We start from the raw sequence: 17657 nt of genomic DNA on the forward strand, positions 1-17657 counted from the left end.
AGTTTGATCGATCGCGCGAATCGACTTGCCGACCGCGCGGAGTCGGCGCACCGAGATCTCGACCGCTCGCGAGATTTTGAAATGGAGAGGAAGAATTTCGGGATCTCGACGCGCGAAGGGACGGCAAGAACGGGTGAAAAAATTAACACTGGAAGTACCTAGCGGTCTCCTTCTGACGATTTCTATTTTTCAGATCAATACCCCGTTTCTTGTACGTACAAGACATGGAATGCTAAACTTTTTGACGAGTTTTTATTAGGGCTTGCTATTATACGTTTAAACGGAAACACGTTTATACGTATAATTAGCTATCCGTTTATTAGAAACGTTTTTCTGAATACACGTGTTTTTACTTAACAAACGTTTAAACGTTTACTAGGCTGTAATATACGTGTAAACGTTTAAATGTTTGTTAAACGTTTAGTAAACGTTTAAACGTTTTTCTGGAAGAAAATGTAAACGGATAAACGTTTATTCGAAAAACGGAATAAAATCCGAGCCCTAGTTTTTATCGATCAAATGACTGAAAATGTTATAAAATTTCAGAATTCTACTTTTTACACAACGGACAGGGTTGGGAAGTAACTTGTAACGAAGTTACTTTATATATTTTTTTTTTAAACCTCCACAAAGTGCATCAGGCCTTGCACTTGCGCATAAACGCCTTTATTAAAAACGCTTTACAATTCAAATGCAGATTTTTATTTTCCTCGCGAGAAAGTAGCAGTTTGTTACTTTTTGAGTAACTGTTAAGCCCGTATCAGACTACGGATTGGGATTAGATTGAAATTTGACCAATCAGAGTAAAAGTTATTGAACTTAAGATTAGTAAACTTTACTGTGATTGGTTAAATTTCAATCTAATCCCAATCCCAATCCGTAGTCTGATACGGGCTTAACGCGTTACTTTTCAGAATTGGTGACTTGTAACTGTAACTAGTTACATTTTTAGTTAGAAAACTGTAACTAGTACACTTTTGTAAAGTAACTTTTCCAACCCCGACAACAGAGTATTAAAAAAGAAACAGAAATGACTGTCCCGATACTCGGTAGTGTTAAGAGCGATACACACGTTTATACATACAACTTTCGTAGACACAATGCTTTCGCATGTCTAAGAAACAATAAGCTTTTATTTTAAACAGGAAATCACTCGTTATCTCATTGTAATTCATTATAAATATTAGCATGTACAAAAGATGACGAGAGACAAGGCTACAGGGACGCGCCACGGCGCCTGCGTTCGTAAGATGTGCTTCCGTTTCGTTATACAATTCTCTTGTGTTAGTTTTGAGGAAATTAAGCGAACGCAGACAGATTACATCGGTCTGCCCATGCCGCGTCCCATCGGCGGCTGCGGGCCGTCCTGGCTGCTCTTGGGGTTCCTGATTGTCTCGTCGACGGACAGGATGAGGCAGGCGGCCTCCGTGGCAGCGGTCAACGCGTTGATCTTCACTATCGCCGGCTCCCAGACACAGCACCGCATGTTGTCCGCGATGTCCTCTGAATTGATGTCGACGCCGTACCACTGCATGCCTTTGTGATGCTTCTGGCGCAATTTGTTCAAGATATTCGTCGCGTCGAAGCCGGCGTTATCGCACAGTTGCCTGTAACCGATATTTATCGTCATTACTACACTTCGATTATATTAAATGTTCACATAAAATGCTGGATAATTTGAAGCAGGCTTCGCCCAAGTGAAAGACCCAGATTCGTTTACCACCGCTCGACGTATCGGGATACAAAATTTAAAAAAAAAATGTATGCGGAAGAATATTTTTGATAGGTGGAATTAAAAACGTGCATTCTCGCAAATTGCGAACAAGTAAATAGTGCGTTTCCTGGAGAATGGAAATTCAAAGTGCACTTGTTGTGCACGAGAATATACCTCGGAATAATTTCGAGAGCTTTCGCTACCGCGCCTATCAAGAGCTGCTCCTTCCCGGCGATGGTGAGCGAGTAATCGCGCAGGGTCTTGGAAATTTCCATCTCAATGGCACCGCCGCCGGCGACCACCGCGTCGTTCTTCACCATGCGTCTCACGACCATAATCGCGTCGTGGAGGGACCTCTCCGTCTCTTCTAGAAACTGCTCCGCGCCTCCGCGCAGAATGAACGTGCACGTCTTCGCTCGCGAGCACTCGTAGAAGATGTTGAACCTGGGGACGCAAAAATGCAGCGTTACGAACCCGAATCGTTTTGCAGTCGACGCGGTTAAACGAATACGAAGGTCGCCGTTTTAATTACCTCTCGCCACCAATCTGCTTCTCCTCGAAGGTCTGGCACCTGCCGAGATCCGAGTCCTTGATGTCATGCACCGTCGTTAAAATTGCGCCACCGCACGCCTTCATCGTCCGCTTGAGATCCTCGTCGGGCACCCGGCCCGCGCAGAACATGTCCCTGTCCGCGAAATATTGCGTCGCGACGTCGCCGATCGGCAACGAGGACAGCACCACCTTCGCGCCGCTCTTGTGCATCTGGTCGAGCTTGTCGTAGAGAATCTGCCATTCCGCGTCGACGATCTTCTGATACTCCGCCACATTGTCCACGCGCACCTCCGCGTTGTCCCGCTCGGCCTTCAACTCCAGCTCGATGTTCAGCAACGCGATCTTGCACTGCTCGTACTTCTTCGGTTGCATCTCGAAGCCGGCGTACGAGAAGGTCTTTTTGAAGGCTACCCCCTGGATCAGCTCCGAGTCTTCCAGCGCGCCTCCGGAAATCTGAACGTCACGTCATTCGAATGTCAATTTACTCTGGCGCGTTGAAACCATAGACTTATACAGGATGAGGAAAGAGTATGGAAACCCCTTAATTTTTCACGAAAACTATGCATGTTAGAAACAAATGTTTGAGACAAAAGTTATATGGTTTCAAGGGGGACATAAGATGGTATTATTGGTTTGACCTTGGATAGTCGTTTAATCTTGAATTTTTTAAATGAAAACCTGCATTTTTTATTATATCATCTTTTTCCATTAGTTAACCGGAGCAACTTTTGTCTGAAACATTTTTGTCTATTTTTTTAGATATTCAAAGAAAACTTGGCAACTTTTTCAATAATTATACGATATCTCGATAACTGTTTATCGCGAGGAAAAATGATACAGGACTTTTTCACTTGATTGGTGTCAAGAATATGCTGTTGCAATAGTGCTCCAACTTGGTGAACACTTGTGTACCAGAGTTTTCGCGTATACACAAATGTTTGTGGACGCGCTATGTGAAGATTACACTGAAGGATAGAGATATTGCGCGATGCTTTCTCTCTCGCTCCTTGTTAAGAATGAGAAGACGACGCATATTGGACAAAGACACATTCACAGGCTATTGCTCTCCCGTTTCAACGCAGTTTTCAATTCTTCTCACGGGACGCGCGGTCTGTTTGTCCAAGTCTACGGTTGAAATCTTTTGTAAAAGTAAAACCAGCGTGACCGCGTACCTTTTTAATGCCGATCATGTTGAGAGGAAGTAGCTCGTCCAGCATCATGACAGCCTTGACGACCAGTTTACTGAAATGTTTCTTTTGTTGGTGTATCAACTTGGAGCTCATGGACGTGGCCGCGCACTCCTCCAGGAGCTCGATCTGCTTGCTCATGTCGCTCTTGTCGATCTTCACGCTCAGCTCGTTAATTTTATCCTTGGATATCTGAAGCGAGCGACGGAGGGCCTTGATGATGATGCGCGCATGCACGCCGTCCTCTATCTGCCCTTTCATCTGCTTCAAGAACTCGCCGGCCAACAACACCACGCTGGTCGTGCCGTCCCCAACCTGTCGAAACAACAACACGTTCAATTAGTCATTCACTGCCTCCGTATGGAATCTTTCATTGGCTATGGAGTATCTAAAAGATCATCTTATGAAGATTTTAAGTATCCGACTGCGAGTACTGCTCATTGTCCTCGTTGGAGCCTGTGTGGCGGCGAAAATCAGCCCAAACTCGTTTTTAGAGGACGATACATCGACGAGAGTAACGACACAGTCCTCACCTCTGCGTCCTGCGACTTTGCGATATCCACCAGAGTCTTTGCGGCGGGGTGAACGACATCCAACAGTTTCAGGATGGTAGCGCCGTCATTGGAGATGGTGCCCTTCCCGTTTTGATCGACTATCAGCTTGTCCATGCCGCGAGGACCCAGGGTGGTCCTGACGGCGTCCATGACAATCTGGCACGCATTTATATTGGATATCACGTGCTGCTTCCCCTGGAACGCGTCCGTGCCTTCCTTCAGCAGGATTATTTGAGGTTGCTGCAATCGATCGAGCGAGGAATTAGAAGACCAAGAGGTAAATTCGAGGCATTCAGCCCCAAGTACGCACGGGGATCGGTTACCCTCGCGTATTTTTCCATTCTGACACCGCGATACTTTTTTCCCCCTTTCAGGCAAATCGCGGAGGCGGGCGAGGCGGCGTTCGTTCAACGGCGAGGAAAACGAAGATCGGAGCCCGCGATCAAAAAAAAAAAGAAGAACGACGAATGCGACACGTCTACGCTATTCTGTGCGCGTTGACCTCCGACGTCGACTCGCGTCCTAAGGCCCGGTTTCACCAAGCGTCCCTTAACTTTAATCTTGGTTTAAGTCGAGGTTTGTTTCTCTCTCTCTCTCTAAAGTAACAGTTGGAAAGAGACAAAGAACGAGTTGAGCTAAGCTTAGAGTTAAACAACATTGGCGAAACCGGGCCTTAGACAGTCTAAAGGCCAGTTTTACAAACATTAGTCAACCGTCCCTTCCTAAGGGCCAGTGTCACAAACGTCGGTAAACCGCCAACCGAAGGTTAATAGATTCTCTGTCTCTTCTTTAAATGATAAGGTGGAAAAAGATAGGGAGTCGACTGAACCCTAAGACTCGTTTTCTATTGCTGCACTGGTGAACTAGCGCAGTAAGCTAGAATGAAAAAAAAATATATTTGTCTTACTCCAACTTATTGCACTGGTTCACCAGTGTAGCAACAGAAAACAAGCCTTTTGTTAGCAGTTAACCGACGTTTATGAAACTGGCCCTTGACGCGTTTGCGGCTCGTTCTCTGCCATCGCGGCCGGACGGAGGGTGCGGCGCGAAATGCGCTTCCTTATAAGGTTATAAGATCAGTTCGGAACGAAGCCGACGACCTGGCGGAGCGCGAGGGCCGCGAGAGCCGCGAGGCCCGGCTCCGCTCGTCACGGGGTGTTGTTTCCCGTCGAGGGGGACGTCGGACAGCGGCGAAGCGCGGGTCGAGGGCGAAAATGAGGCACGAGGCCACCACGCGAGTGCGTCGTCTCGACGACCGGCACCGCGAAGGCGAGACCGACGTGGGGTTACGTCGTAGGCCGCGATCAGGGATGTTTTCTCTCTCTCTCCCCGTTGAAGCTTACCATCTTGGAGTCCGCCCTCTCTCGCGATAATCCTGATGACGCGCGCGAATTGGCGAATTCGATGAAATTGGATTTGCCTCGCGATCGTCGACAGATGAACGCGATGAACGCGAGCGATGACGAGCACTCGAGCAGGAAGCACGCGTTCTCGAGAGGTTCGGGTTGAATCGCGACGGCACTGCCGCCACCGCCGGCGGACTCGTCCGGTTCTCATCTCGGCCAATCGGATGGCACCTGTCGCGTGGCCAGGAGGAAGAAACGGGCGCGCGAAGGGACAAAGCGGTTCGATCTTGCGCGCGACTGTCCTCATTTCTGTCATTCGGATTGATTTTAATCGGGGTTTAGCCTCGCTTTGCGTCTCTTTCGAATTCTCGACACTGGAAAAAGGCGAAATGTAAGCTAAACCGAGACTAAAGTTAATAATCTACGTTGGTAGAAATGGACATTGAAAAGAAACGTTAATTAAAGGCCCGAGCGCACGAAAAAACTGAAGCAGTAAAACTGCATGACCAATGATCGTCGAGAACGTAAGCAGCCATTTTGAAACTTAAGCAACGCTGAAAATTCCGATTGGTTGAATATCTTGTGTCTTAAGTTTCACTACTTAAATTTTTTCCTGTGTTCAGGCCTTAATCCACTTTGATGGAAATGGACATTAAAATCGTTTTATGCGGCGTCCACAATGAGATTTTTACGACGTAAGATTTGAAAAAATGACCTATCACAGTCAAGTGTGAGGAGAATAATCGACTGCGATTGGTCATTTCCTTAAGTCTTAAGTTCTACTGCTTAAATTTTCTTGTGTGTTTGGGCCTTTGCATTTCAGACTCGGTTTCACGAAACGTCGTGCTTGTCTCTTTCTAAAGTAACCGTTGAAAAGAGACAAAGAACGAATTGTGCCAAGCTTCAAGTTAAACGTCGGTGAAACCGGACCTTAAGGCCCAGTTTCACCGAACGTCGCTTAACTTTGATCTTGGTTTAATTCACGTTTGTCTCGTTCTAAAGTAACAGGTGAAAAGAGACAAAGAACGAATCAAGCTAAGCTTAAAGTTAAACAGCCGTCGGTGAAACCGGGCCTTAATCTCATTGTAGACGCCGCGTTAGAGATGACTTTACGATTTCATTCGAAACAAAATGACCGTACAGCCTCCGGTCACATTCAAGACTTACAGCGATCTGTTCGCACGCGCACAGTTCGATGGTGCTTTTTAAATATTTTTTAACTTTTATATCCGTGCAGATTTTCATTACCGCCACAATCGAAATAAACCGCGGAAGATCGGACCATGAATATTCCCCTTAAACATCGCGCGACGAGTGTCGCCTCTAGCGAAGTCTAGTCGCGACGGCACGTCGCCGCGATATGTTTTTAGAAAACGTTCGGTGTATCCTTGACGGACACTCGACCGCGTATCAATAATCCTCCCAAGGACGCCTCTATCGAGCGCTCGATCGCGCGCCGGGCGGCGGCATTGCGGGTCCAAGAGTCCGCGCGCTATCGTCGCGACATGCGACAGCGAGGGCGAGCCGCAGACACGGCAAGTGAAGGTATTTAAACCAACGATTATTCCTCCTCGTAGCCCGTCGCGGCAATTGTTTCTCGCGCTCGAGTAAACGCCCGTCGTCGATCGGCGCCGCTACTGGAGACGCTTTAGGAGGACGCGGACTCTCTAGCACGCGGCGGCACCGACGGCACGTTCTCACGTTTCAGTTACGTAAAACGCGGACCCGGAGCGCGAGTCCGCGCGTCCCCCCGGCGCGGACACACGCGCGACAGGGACCCCCGCGGGGTTTATTTTTAAGCGCGTCGCTATATTCGCGTGGATCCCGCGTCTCTTTATATGATATTGTGCAACGCGCTCTGTCATCGCGCGCGATTCCCGGGGAACGAGCGCGATCGGGGGGTCCCGCATCAGTCGTAGCCGCGCGCTCCCGCGTCGCGCCCGCACATTTCCGCGTCGAGCCCTACATCCCCGACGATCGATACGCGCGGGCGGGCTTACCGAGGGGCTGCACGGTGGGCTCCAGTCGCCAGTTCAACTTTTCCGCCGCGCCGCCGAACCGAACCGTCCCGGGGGACACGAAGGGGAGCGAGAGGAGATTTCGCGCCCGGAATCGGGCCCCGATTCCGCATTTGGTAAAGAGCCCGTCGTCGCCCGCCGCCGGCGCGGTTCCCGCGGGTAGCCGCTTTTGAAACGCGTCCCGCGCAGTTTAACCCCGTTCTCCGACCTCCGTTCCGTTTCAATTTGGGGGGCGAAGCCCGCGCGGAAGAGCACGGCCACACCCCCCCCCCCCGCCCGGCGTCCGCGACGCGAGTTCGCGTCCGCTTCGCTCGGCGACGCCGCGTGAATCGAGGCGCGAGGGCCGCCCGGACCCCTCGCGTCTCTCGATCTCGCACGCGGCCCCGCGGGACATTTGGAGGAGAAGGTTCAAGGTGACGGAGACGCCGGAAATGTCAGCGGGCTCCTTCCGAGGGCGCAGGCGCGTCTCGCGAAGGACAAGCGTGCGAGAGATCGATACGTTTGAAATCGCTCCGCTCGGTGTTAATTATTTTTTTAAGGGTGCCGAAAGGTCCTTCGGGTTTTCAATGCGACAATTTCAACGCCCCGTTTCAGCGCGGACAAGTAGAATACGCGGAACACGGCGGCGAAGGAAGAGAAATTTGCACGTAGAACGTAGAAAAATGTGAAGAGATTAATTTGTTGTTAGACAAAATTATCAGGCACCTCACAATCCTGGCTTTCACTAATGTCGTTTGACTTAGATTTTGGTTTAATTCCTCCTTCGTTTCTTTCTAAGGTTTCAGCAACGTTGCTTAACTTTAAGCTTTAGCTTAATTCTTTGCCTCTTTTCAGCTGTTGCTTTAAAAAGAGGCAAACGTGAATTAAACTAAGATTAAAGCTAAACGACGCTTGGTGACATCGGGCCTAAGAGAATAATAAAGAGACAAAGGATGCAGTAAAGATCGAAGTTAAACGACGCAGCGAAAACCGGTAAAAGTTGTACACTGTATAGAGGCAACGAGCGCTCTAGTGAACCACTTTTAAACAGAAACCCTCCTGGTATTAGACTTCAGTACAATACGACGATTGCGAGGGTGTCTAATAATTTTGCCTAAGGCTGTACACGTGTGTTCCTTTTGTATTCGAAAAATCCGCAGACTCTCGTTCGCCGTGAAAAGAGAAAAGGAACGCTTGAAAGTCTGCCGCAATTTCTCGAACTGAAATCTCCTCCGAGTCTCTTTCTCCCTCTGCGTTTTAACGACTTCAACGGCCGCTGTCTTTTCAGTCTAGCGTGCGCCGCGAGGAGAGGAAGGTCGCGCGTGCAGGATGAAGACGATCTGGGTGATCGGCGGGCCAGGATGCGGCAAGGGGACGCAGTGCGACCGGATGATCTCCAAGTACGGGTTCCTGCACTTGAGCAGCGGCGACCTGCTAAGGGCGGAAGTCGCCAGCGGCAGCGAGAGGGGCGCGTCGCTTCAGGATCTCATGTCCAAGGGGCTGTTCGTGCCAACGGTACATAACGTCACTTGGATTTCCATCAACTGGCTCCATTTCGCGTCTAATTGCCCCGCGCCTTGCATTAATTTCAATAAAGATATAGATATGTTAACGCGTTGAATGCGCCGCGTGGCCCCACGCTGAACTTTCCATTCAGGCCACTTGGCGTTTGTAGTTGTTTTGCGCCAAAACAAAACTTGATTGTGAAATCTTCAGAATATATACCTAATCAGCCGATGCATAATTCATGTATCACGTATAGCACAATTTATAATACCGCGCGCCATCGATGGCCGGAGCCGAGGGGTAAACCGTCGAGGGCATTGTGGTGTATAGATTTGTGGCATTGCTGAGCATTACTAGACATTACTAGGCATTTTCTGGGCATTAGGTCTTGCTGGGACATTACAAAGATAAAATAAGATCAAGTAATGTCCACTGAGAAACGGCCCGGCATTTAACGTGTTAAAAAAAATGTACAAGTATAGGATTTTGTCGCGAGGAAGCGAGATTGAGGGATGCACGGATAAAGTAAAACTAGAAAAAGTGGTCGCGCGTCTTACGCGAGCGAACCCGGTTTTTCTCAGTGTGAAGATGATGTGGTTTCGCTAGGACATTGTGCTGGCGCTCATAAAGGAGCAGATGGACAAGGCCCGCGAGGAAGGTACCACGAAGACCGGCTTTCTCATCGACGGCTACCCCCGTGAGAAGGATCAGGGTATTCTCTTTGAGGCAAACGTAAGGGGCTGTCACTTTTCTCCCTTTCGCCTGTCTACCTCTACCACTTTGAACCGTCTCGATGTGTCTCGCCGCAGGTTTGCCCCGTCGACCTAATTCTCTTCTTCGATGTAGCGAACGACACCCTGAAGAAGAGACTGCTCGGACGCGCCGCCGTGTCCCAAAGGGCGGATGACAACGAGGAGACGATCAACAAGAGAATCGAAATATTTAACACCAAGAACAACGAGATCGTCGAGCATTACAAGGACAAAGTTGTCAGAGTGAGTTCAGATACGCAGTACTGCTTTCTCACTTCTTCCGCGACCGTGTATCTTACCGACTTGTTAATAAAATTAACGAATAATTTCCTTTCAGATCAATGCGGAAGGAACGGTGGAAAACATATTCGACGAGGTAACAAAAGCGCTGGACGCTTTATTAGCTTAGACACGTTGCACCGTAAGCTTTTAAGGAGCCGCAAGAGATCGGTTGCTCTTTAAAAGCAAGTCGTTACCAAAGTTCATTACATTCTAGATGACGTTAGAGATTTACTCAAGTGAGATATACGCGTACAAATTAGGTACCTTTGATTGTTAATTGTTGAATAAAACTGAGATAGAACTGCTTCAAGTCCGATTCGCAGCGACTCTTGCGTTATTTATTCCAACAGTTTGTCTCTTAAAAAGTTGTTAGCTGACGATTTAATTGTAATATCGCGAGATAAATTAAGTTGAAGTAGAGGTCTAACTTTTAGCAACTTTGGCGAATTGCACAACCATAGGTTTATCCTTCAATATGTATCCGTTCGTTTCTTCGAGGGCCATCTTTGCTTGCACGTCATTCTGTAAAGTGATAAAGGCTTGTCCCTTCATTCTGCCTTCTTGCATGAGGCGCACGTCGTACCTGGAATACAGATAATAAAGATACATTGTAGGACAGCGTATCGCAGTTATAACACCAGCCAAGTACTCACTCATTTTCGATATCTTTCAATCCGGCGATGGCGTATCTTTGATAAATATAATGCAGATCCTTCGCCTCCACTTGCTTCGCGAGATTCTTTATGTAGAGGCGATTGGAAGGCTTGCCCGGGTGATAATTTTTGAACACGGGAAGCACTCTCTGATCGTTGGCGGAGATCTTGTTGGCCGCCAATTCCTCGGAAGTTATAAACTTACTCTTCTGCGTTTCCTCGGTAGGTTTATTAAGCGGGAATATTAAACCGAATCCGCTGCTGTCCACGGCCACGGCGCTGTCTCGACTGGCAGACGTGGCCTCGAGCGACGTGTCCAGAGTTCTCAGTTCAATCTTGAGATTTTTCGCCTCTCCGCGTTGAACGGACTCGAACAGGTCTTCCGGCTTGAATACTTTTTGCGACGACGAAGGAGTCGCGATACTTTTCGCGGGATTGACAAACTTCGGGATCTTCAAACGTCTCGTGGACTGCGGCCGTTTCCTCTTAACAGGGATGACTTCTAGAGGTCGGGCGTTACCCTCCCCGTCTGACTCTAATTCAGACTCCTCTTCCTCAGTCTCCTCTTCGTTCGCGCGCTCGTGGAATATATCTAAATAGGGAAGGACGCTGCGTTGATTCAATCGTCGCCGATCGTTTGTTAATTTTGTCATCGAATACCTTTGTACTTCTCCATGTCGTACACTTCCCTGAGCATAGGAAACTCCACCTCCAATTCCTCAAAGGGCGGCGGCAGATTCATCTTGTTCATCAAGTGCAACACCTACACACGCGGCAGCTGTAACGCTGCCAATTAAAATTCTGTAACAATAGAATCTCGCGAGAAGAAGCCCCGCGGTTTTACCTGCGTGTAAAAGGCCGGCTGGGTCAGCAACTGCACGGCTATCCTGGTCAATGTGCTCCTCGTCGGCGTCAGATACTTGTACCTCAGGTTTGGCGGAGGCGGCTGACTGAACTCGTGGCTCATCGTCCAACTGTTCAACCTTCGCAGGAACGCCTGGACGTGAGACTGGCTGACGGTTTCCGTCTTCGCGTCCCCGCACGCCGGCGCTTTGGGTTCGACGCCCAGCTCGGAAAGCTCGGCGGGCACAGATCTCTTGGCATATTCGACCGTCAGGTATTGACCCCGGACGTTGAGCTGATGCAGACGCAGCAGGGCCTCGGACGCGAACTGCTGGGATGGGAATTTGGCGAAGGTGACGGTGTACCTGCCAGACGGTCGCAACGTTCTGGTCTTGATCGCCCCGTACTTTTGCATCAGCTCGTCGCGCCGTTCGTCAGAGAGTTGCGGGGGCAGATGAAGGATCCTCAGGGTGTCGCAGGCCTAGAAAATACATCGGGATACTCGCTATCAAATGTACCTAGTAATAGGTTAGAAACATCAATTTTCATCTATAGGAGCGCAAGCTTGTCCCCCGATCGATTTAATAACGTCGTAGAAAATATTATATATACTGGAATCATTCTCGACGATTGCTTTCCGTTGCACTTTCGATATAAACCGGAGTAGTCTTCGCTCGGGATGTCTTCTTCTTCCTCCGGTCAGTTGACTGCTCGGGATGTAATCAAACAAACTCCGACGAGACGTAAACAAGTGGAACTGCGACGCGAGCGCTGTCGCGTTAGAAACTGGCTACTTCCGGTTGTGTCGCATCTAGATTATTCATACACCCCGACTGTAGATTCCGAATCGCTCATTTTTATACACGCGTACACAGGGTGTTATGTAATACTCGCCTCGCCACTCATTTGTGGACAGAGCGGACTAGACCGAGTCGAAAAGTCCTCTGTCATTTTGCACTTTTCGCAATAGTTAACGGGTTATTAATTATTAAAACCGCTGTCTTAGCCCGGCCTACCGTCCAATTCAAACGCACGGCGGGACGCGGCGGCCCCGCGATCGGCGTTGCTAGGCGCGCGAAGAGTTGTTTATTATACGCGGTCGTTGCCTGTTGCCTCGTGTCATAAACAACTCTCCGCGCGCCTAGCAACGCCAATCGCGGGACCGCCGCGTCCCGCCGGGCTAAGACAGCGATTTTTAACAATCAATAACTCGTTAACTATTGCGAAAATTGCAAAATGGTAGAGGGCTTTTCGACTCGGTCTAGTCCGCTCCATCCGTAAACAAGAGATAAGGCGGGTGTTACAAAACGCCCTGTATTTATGTTTCTTTAAAAGTCTCGACGTTTCGAAACAATTAGGGGTTGAGAGGATCGAACTTGCGCAGAACAAGTGAAAAGTGCATAGAGGATTATCGTAATACGCGCCGTCCCTTATATGCCCAATAGATTTTTTTTAAGTAGAAACGATTATCTCCACGGATTACTTAGGTTGCGGTCAAGCTGCCGCTACAAATGCTCCCAAGTATTTCTCTTCTCTTTCTATCTTTGCCGAAAGAAAGGAGAAAAAGAGTTGGAAGTATTTGAAGCGACAACTTGACCGCAGCCTTAGATTGGCTATTCGCGTGGCTTTTAACCAATCGACTTTCAACCTTTCTGTCGGTGTAGAATTTTCGTATACGTTTCTTCTTCTTCTTCGAATGAATTCAAGAATCGGGGGGGTGGGGGGACAGGATGGCACGAATAACGGCCAAGGCATACGAAACGTCTAGACGCGTCCCAGCCGGAAGTAGCCATTGCCAACCGTGAGTCGTGAGAGCGTCCTCGACGCCGAGTCTCGGAACGTCTACCGTGCACTCTGTCCCCTTGGCAATCGCACTCCGGGTATTTAAATGATAACGAGAGCGTCGCGCGTGCAAATTTGAAAAGAGAGAATCCCCGAGGAGCAGGAGAAGTGGACGAACAGCGACAATCGGATCGCGTTCTCGCACGAGCGGCAGTGGATTGCGTCAAAGCGCGGAGACATGCAGCGGGAATGTTACACGTCTTGCATCAAGATAAACGGGATACCTCTTCTCCCGCCGCTAGTAAGTGCCCCAGTGCTGATCTTATCGTCCCCGCTGTAGAGGCTCGTTTCGTGCTGAACGTCGCGCTGTTTTACAGATGACCGACACCACCAGGGAGGAGATGAGACGTTACAAGTCTCTGGCGATCCGAGTGGAGGACAGCTTGCGGGAGAGTCGACTCGCCGAACGCGTCTTTCAGGATGAGTGCACGCAGGCTGACGCGGCGAAGCCGGTGAACCAGCTGAAGACCGTCAGATACAGTTCGGACAGCGACGCGTCCAGCCGCGACGTCGCCACCAGCGACACCAACAACAGCGACTCGCGTTCCAGGTTGACCGTCATCGAGCCGGTGCTCCAGGACGCCGGCGAGCGCGGAGACGACACGCAGGCCTCCGTGTCGGACGTACAGCGCTCGCACTTTGAAGCTTGCTCGTCGAACGACGCTGTTAACGACACGAAATCCGTAGCCGCCGCTGATGAAAGCGAATGTATCAGAGACGCGCCGGAGGCGGCGACGCCAAACGAGGACGCGACCTCGGTGGACAGCTGGAAGCCCGAGGTGCCCAGAACGCTGGACATCGTCCCGATAACGTTGAGCAACGACGAGGAGGACACTTCCTCCTCCGTGGGGGCTTCCAAGGAAGCTGAGAGCCCGCTTAAACTGTCGCGGCAGGGCTCTTATGTATTGGACTCGCCCAGCCCTATGCTGCTCGCTCACATGCACACGGAATTGACCGGTGAGGGCTACGTTCCCACGTGCGCCGCTAATGCGCCGCAGCGAAAGCAATGGAACATCGCGCAGCCTAAGACGGAGTGGGAAAACAAACAGTTCTCGGCGGAACGCGTCGAGGCGCTGAGCAAGCTGGAATGCGCGGCGAGGAAGTCAGCGTCTCCGCGCAGAGAGTCCGACAGCTCGACGGAGTCGCGTCACGTAAACAAATCCGTCGGTTGTACCGTGGCGGTCGAGGACACGCGTAGATCGGACGCCACGCCGACTAAACATAATCGTAGATCTAGTACAGATGTTGAGACGCAAAGTTCCTTAGAAAAGTCTGAGAGCGATGTCAACGCCGGCGCGTTAGATTTGTCGAGCGGAGAGCACACGGGAGCCGCGAATGGCCCCGAGGTGTCTCGCGTGGACGAGAAACGGTCCGACGGGCGGTCCGAAGGTGTCGCGGAGCGTCGCGATTCAAGCGTCAAGTCTTCCACGCCGGATGAGCTCCTGATGGTGTACAAGGAGATCGAGGAGCTGCACAAGAGGCAGATGATGGAGCTGATATACCGCCAGCGGAAGGAGCAGTCGCTGCTGCAGGCGGAATTCCAGAAGCAGCAGACGCTCCTGCTGGCCGAGATACGCAAGTGCGCCACCGGGACGCCGCGCCGGGCGCACGTCGCGTCGACCGCCGCGCTGAGCCGATCGTTGTCGAGCGACGAGGGTGGACCGGCGAGTCGCGAGGCGAGGCGACGGTCGAGCGCGGGTTCCGCTGGGCGCGCGGAGGCGCCCAGCAGCATCAGACTGTCGAATCGAATGATCATATGTCCGCTGGATTATCTATCCTCGAGAAACTTGTACCTGCTCAAGCAGCAGTCCTTCACCGCGGACAATTCCCCGGCGGCTCACGAGTTTGACTTTGCGAGAAAAGTGAGTTTGTGCGACAACGCGTACAGCAACAACAACGACAACAACAACAATGACAATAGTAACGGTAACGATGACGATAACAGTTGCGAGTCGCGCGATCTCGTTTACAGGAATTCCAACATTTCCAACGTGAGCCGGCAGTTATTTCCCTTAGACAGTAATACCACGCGTGTACCGGTGCTAGACACCTTGTATCTCGATAAACACGTGAGTAATTTTAACGTGCCCGACGCGACGTCCACGACGAGACCTTCGAGGCCTGGTTTCGCCGAACGTCGCCTAACTTTGATCTTGGTTTAATTCATGTTTGTCTCTTTCTTAGGTAAAGCCTAATCTACAATGTGCTCTCTGCATCTAGAAACATTCTGTTTTATATGAACAAATCAAAACGCTTAAAAAACTTATCGCACAATATACGGCTGTACAATGTATAATATACAACTTATGTACTTGCACAAATTTTTGAACGTATTTATCTACTACAAAATAGAATGTTTCCAGATGTAAAGAACACAATGTAGATGAGGCATAACGGTTGGAAAGAGACAAAGAACAAATTAGGCTCAAAGTTAGACAACGTTGGTGAAACCGGAGCATTCGCAGTTGATTATTCTCCTCACATTCGAATAGGCGTCACTTTCTTAAACAAATGGAGTTAAATCAGGACCATTAAAAATCACAAGAAACGAGAAGGTCCAAGGCAAGATGCAGACAGCCGAGTAGCTTTTAATATGTGAATTCTTGTACCATTTTTCCACCTGTACTGCGCGCCGGTTCCTCTTCGAACGTATACCACAGTTATCGTATCGATGGAATTATTGTCGTCGGCTAAGAATTCACACGTTAAAAATTATTTGGCTATCTTGCCTTGGACCTAAATAGGCTTCTCGTTTCTTATCACTTGAATCTTATGCTTTGAAGATCTCATTGTAGACGTCGCGTAGTGTATTTCGATGTTCCGCACTTAAGGACGACGTTAAAATTGTGTCGCTGCGCAGGTACGGGCGGTGAACACCATCAACGCTTACGCGCGCGGCTACCTGGTGCGCAGACTAATGCGGACCGAGCGCGTTATCACGTTGAAGAAGATATACAGGGAGGCGTTGCAGTGTATGCTCAAGCTGCACGTGGACGCGCCCTTAAAATCGGCGGAGGTGGACTTTCTTCATCGTCTCCAGTTGCAGGTGACTGCTCGGTTCCACCGCTCGTCAAGTTGTTTCCGCCGCGCGTATTCTCGGGGCCTGACAATTTAACTTGACGTTTTTCTTCAAGTGCGACGCGGCGTCCATGAACATAGTGGAATTGTTCGCCCAGTCGCCGACGAAGAGGATGAAGGTGATCGCGCAGGATCGCGAGATCCAGGAGTCTCGAGCGGAGCGCCCGACCTCGGCTCGATCGTACTCGTTCGCCACCCAGAAGACTCTAGCCAGAAAGAACCTGAAGGAATTCGAGTCCACGTAAGCGCAGCCCCCCTTCTCCCGCCGTTTGCACGCCGTCCGCTTCGTATCGCGCGGCTAATCGGTGCCCTCGTTATTGTCTAGATTGGCCAGGTACCAGCGACCGTTGGTCGTCAAGAGGAATCCCGTCAGAGCCAGGTGCCAGACGTGGACCTCGGATATGAGGGACAAGCTCATGTTGCCGAACACATTGCGTGAGCTTTCTGCATACACAGAGGGAAGTCCTCTATTATGAGATAGGCTTCTAACACGGGGCAGCAAGTTTTCGACGTACAAATTCGATCGCAAATCTCTTTTCGCGACGATTACACGATTTAGCAGTGAATTTTCCACTAAATAGATTTCACTCCAAGGGCAAAGTCATATGGCGGAGCCAACAGATGACGCCTATCAATTTAGCAGAAACCCCGCTATCTCGTATTACGAGCTCGTCTCATATTGGGGGACGTTGATACCTCGGCCGCGCAGATAATTACCCCGTAATGGACATACTCGAAGACATAATTTTGCATTGCAGATCAAGGTATCAGGAGAAGCACGAGCACGGGCGCCGTGCGGAAGCCGTGGCGCTGACGTGACAGAGTGCCTTACGACGATTGATTGGGCGACCTGCCAGTTTCACCGTTGGAGAGCGGAATCTCGCGCGAGCGCCTCGCGTCAGCTGCCCCCGCTCTCGAGAGAAACGCACCGGTGTCTGGCTCTTCCGATAGATTTATTTTCTACTACCGTAGCATTTCTCTCGACTGACACACGACACTCATCTGTGATACGTTTATATCAAATATATATATATATATACTTATAGCGCTTTCGATTTTGTCCCGATCTAAGTCGAAAGATTCCCAGCGAGAAATGACTCGTCGATCGATGTCGAATCGACAAGTCATTTCTTGCAGGGTGAGTTTATTACGCCAGGGGCTCGATCGTGAATCTTCTCTAGCGTGAACGCGTGAAAAGTGAAAGATTTCACTGACGAATATTGAATTATTCAATGAAATTTGTCACTTTTAACGCGATCACACTACTAGAGGAAAAGATTCCCCAGCGAGAAACGACTCGTCGATTGATGTCGAATCGACGAATCATTTATCGCCCGCCCCGTGAGAAATT

At 49.8% G+C, this 17657-nt stretch overlaps 4 protein-coding genes across 5 annotated transcripts; 2 read left to right on the top strand and 2 right to left on the bottom strand.

The window, feature by feature from the left end:
• Nucleotides 1-1079: 1079 nt before the first annotated feature.
• Nucleotides 1080-5554, bottom strand: LOC105566777 (T-complex protein 1 subunit eta). Its single transcript, XM_012021060.1, has 6 exons — nt 5351-5554; nt 3987-4247; nt 3439-3768; nt 2247-2719; nt 1889-2158; nt 1080-1607 (listed from the first exon to the last, which is right to left on the bottom strand). Exons 1-6 carry the CDS (start codon nt 5351-5353, stop codon nt 1319-1321), a joined length of 1626 nt encoding a protein of 541 aa, XP_011876450.1. The 5' UTR covers nt 5354-5554; the 3' UTR covers nt 1080-1318.
• Nucleotides 5555-6676: 1122 nt separating this feature from the next.
• On the top strand, nt 6677-10204 carry LOC105566779 (adenylate kinase isoenzyme 1). 2 transcript variants are annotated; one of them, XM_012021062.1, is made up of 5 exons: nt 6677-6898; nt 8639-8865; nt 9463-9588; nt 9666-9851; nt 9946-10204. In XM_012021062.1, the coding sequence occupies exons 2-5, from the start codon at nt 8680-8682 to the stop codon at nt 10015-10017; spliced, it is 570 nt and encodes a 189-aa protein (XP_011876452.1). In that variant the 5' UTR covers nt 6677-6898; nt 8639-8679; the 3' UTR covers nt 10018-10204. The 2 variants fall into 2 exon arrangements, with proteins under 2 accessions (XP_011876452.1, XP_011876453.1); XM_012021063.1 differs by lacking the exon at nt 6677-6898 and adding an exon at nt 7257-7487.
• LOC105566778 (RNA-binding protein 40) lies at nt 10202-12328 on the bottom strand. Its single transcript, XM_012021061.1, has 5 exons — nt 11999-12328; nt 11388-11867; nt 11204-11306; nt 10544-11135; nt 10202-10473 (listed from the first exon to the last, which is right to left on the bottom strand). The coding sequence occupies exons 1-5, from the start codon at nt 12005-12007 to the stop codon at nt 10314-10316; spliced, it is 1344 nt and encodes a 447-aa protein (XP_011876451.1). The 5' UTR covers nt 12008-12328; the 3' UTR covers nt 10202-10313.
• A 725-nt stretch (nt 12329-13053) lies between these two features.
• On the top strand, nt 13054-17649 carry LOC105566780. The gene is made up of 6 exons (XM_012021064.1): nt 13054-13469; nt 13546-15297; nt 16089-16274; nt 16363-16547; nt 16632-16741; nt 17065-17649. The coding sequence occupies exons 1-6, from the start codon at nt 13407-13409 to the stop codon at nt 17118-17120; spliced, it is 2352 nt and encodes a 783-aa protein (XP_011876454.1). The 5' UTR covers nt 13054-13406; the 3' UTR covers nt 17121-17649.
• The last annotated feature ends 8 nt before the right edge of the window (nt 17650-17657 follow it).

Source organism: Vollenhovia emeryi, unplaced genomic scaffold, assembly GCF_000949405.1.
Source record: "Vollenhovia emeryi isolate VEMERY1.0 unplaced genomic scaffold, V.emery_V1.0 DF939142.1, whole genome shotgun sequence".
Lineage (NCBI taxonomy): Eukaryota > Metazoa > Arthropoda > Insecta > Hymenoptera > Formicidae > Vollenhovia > Vollenhovia emeryi.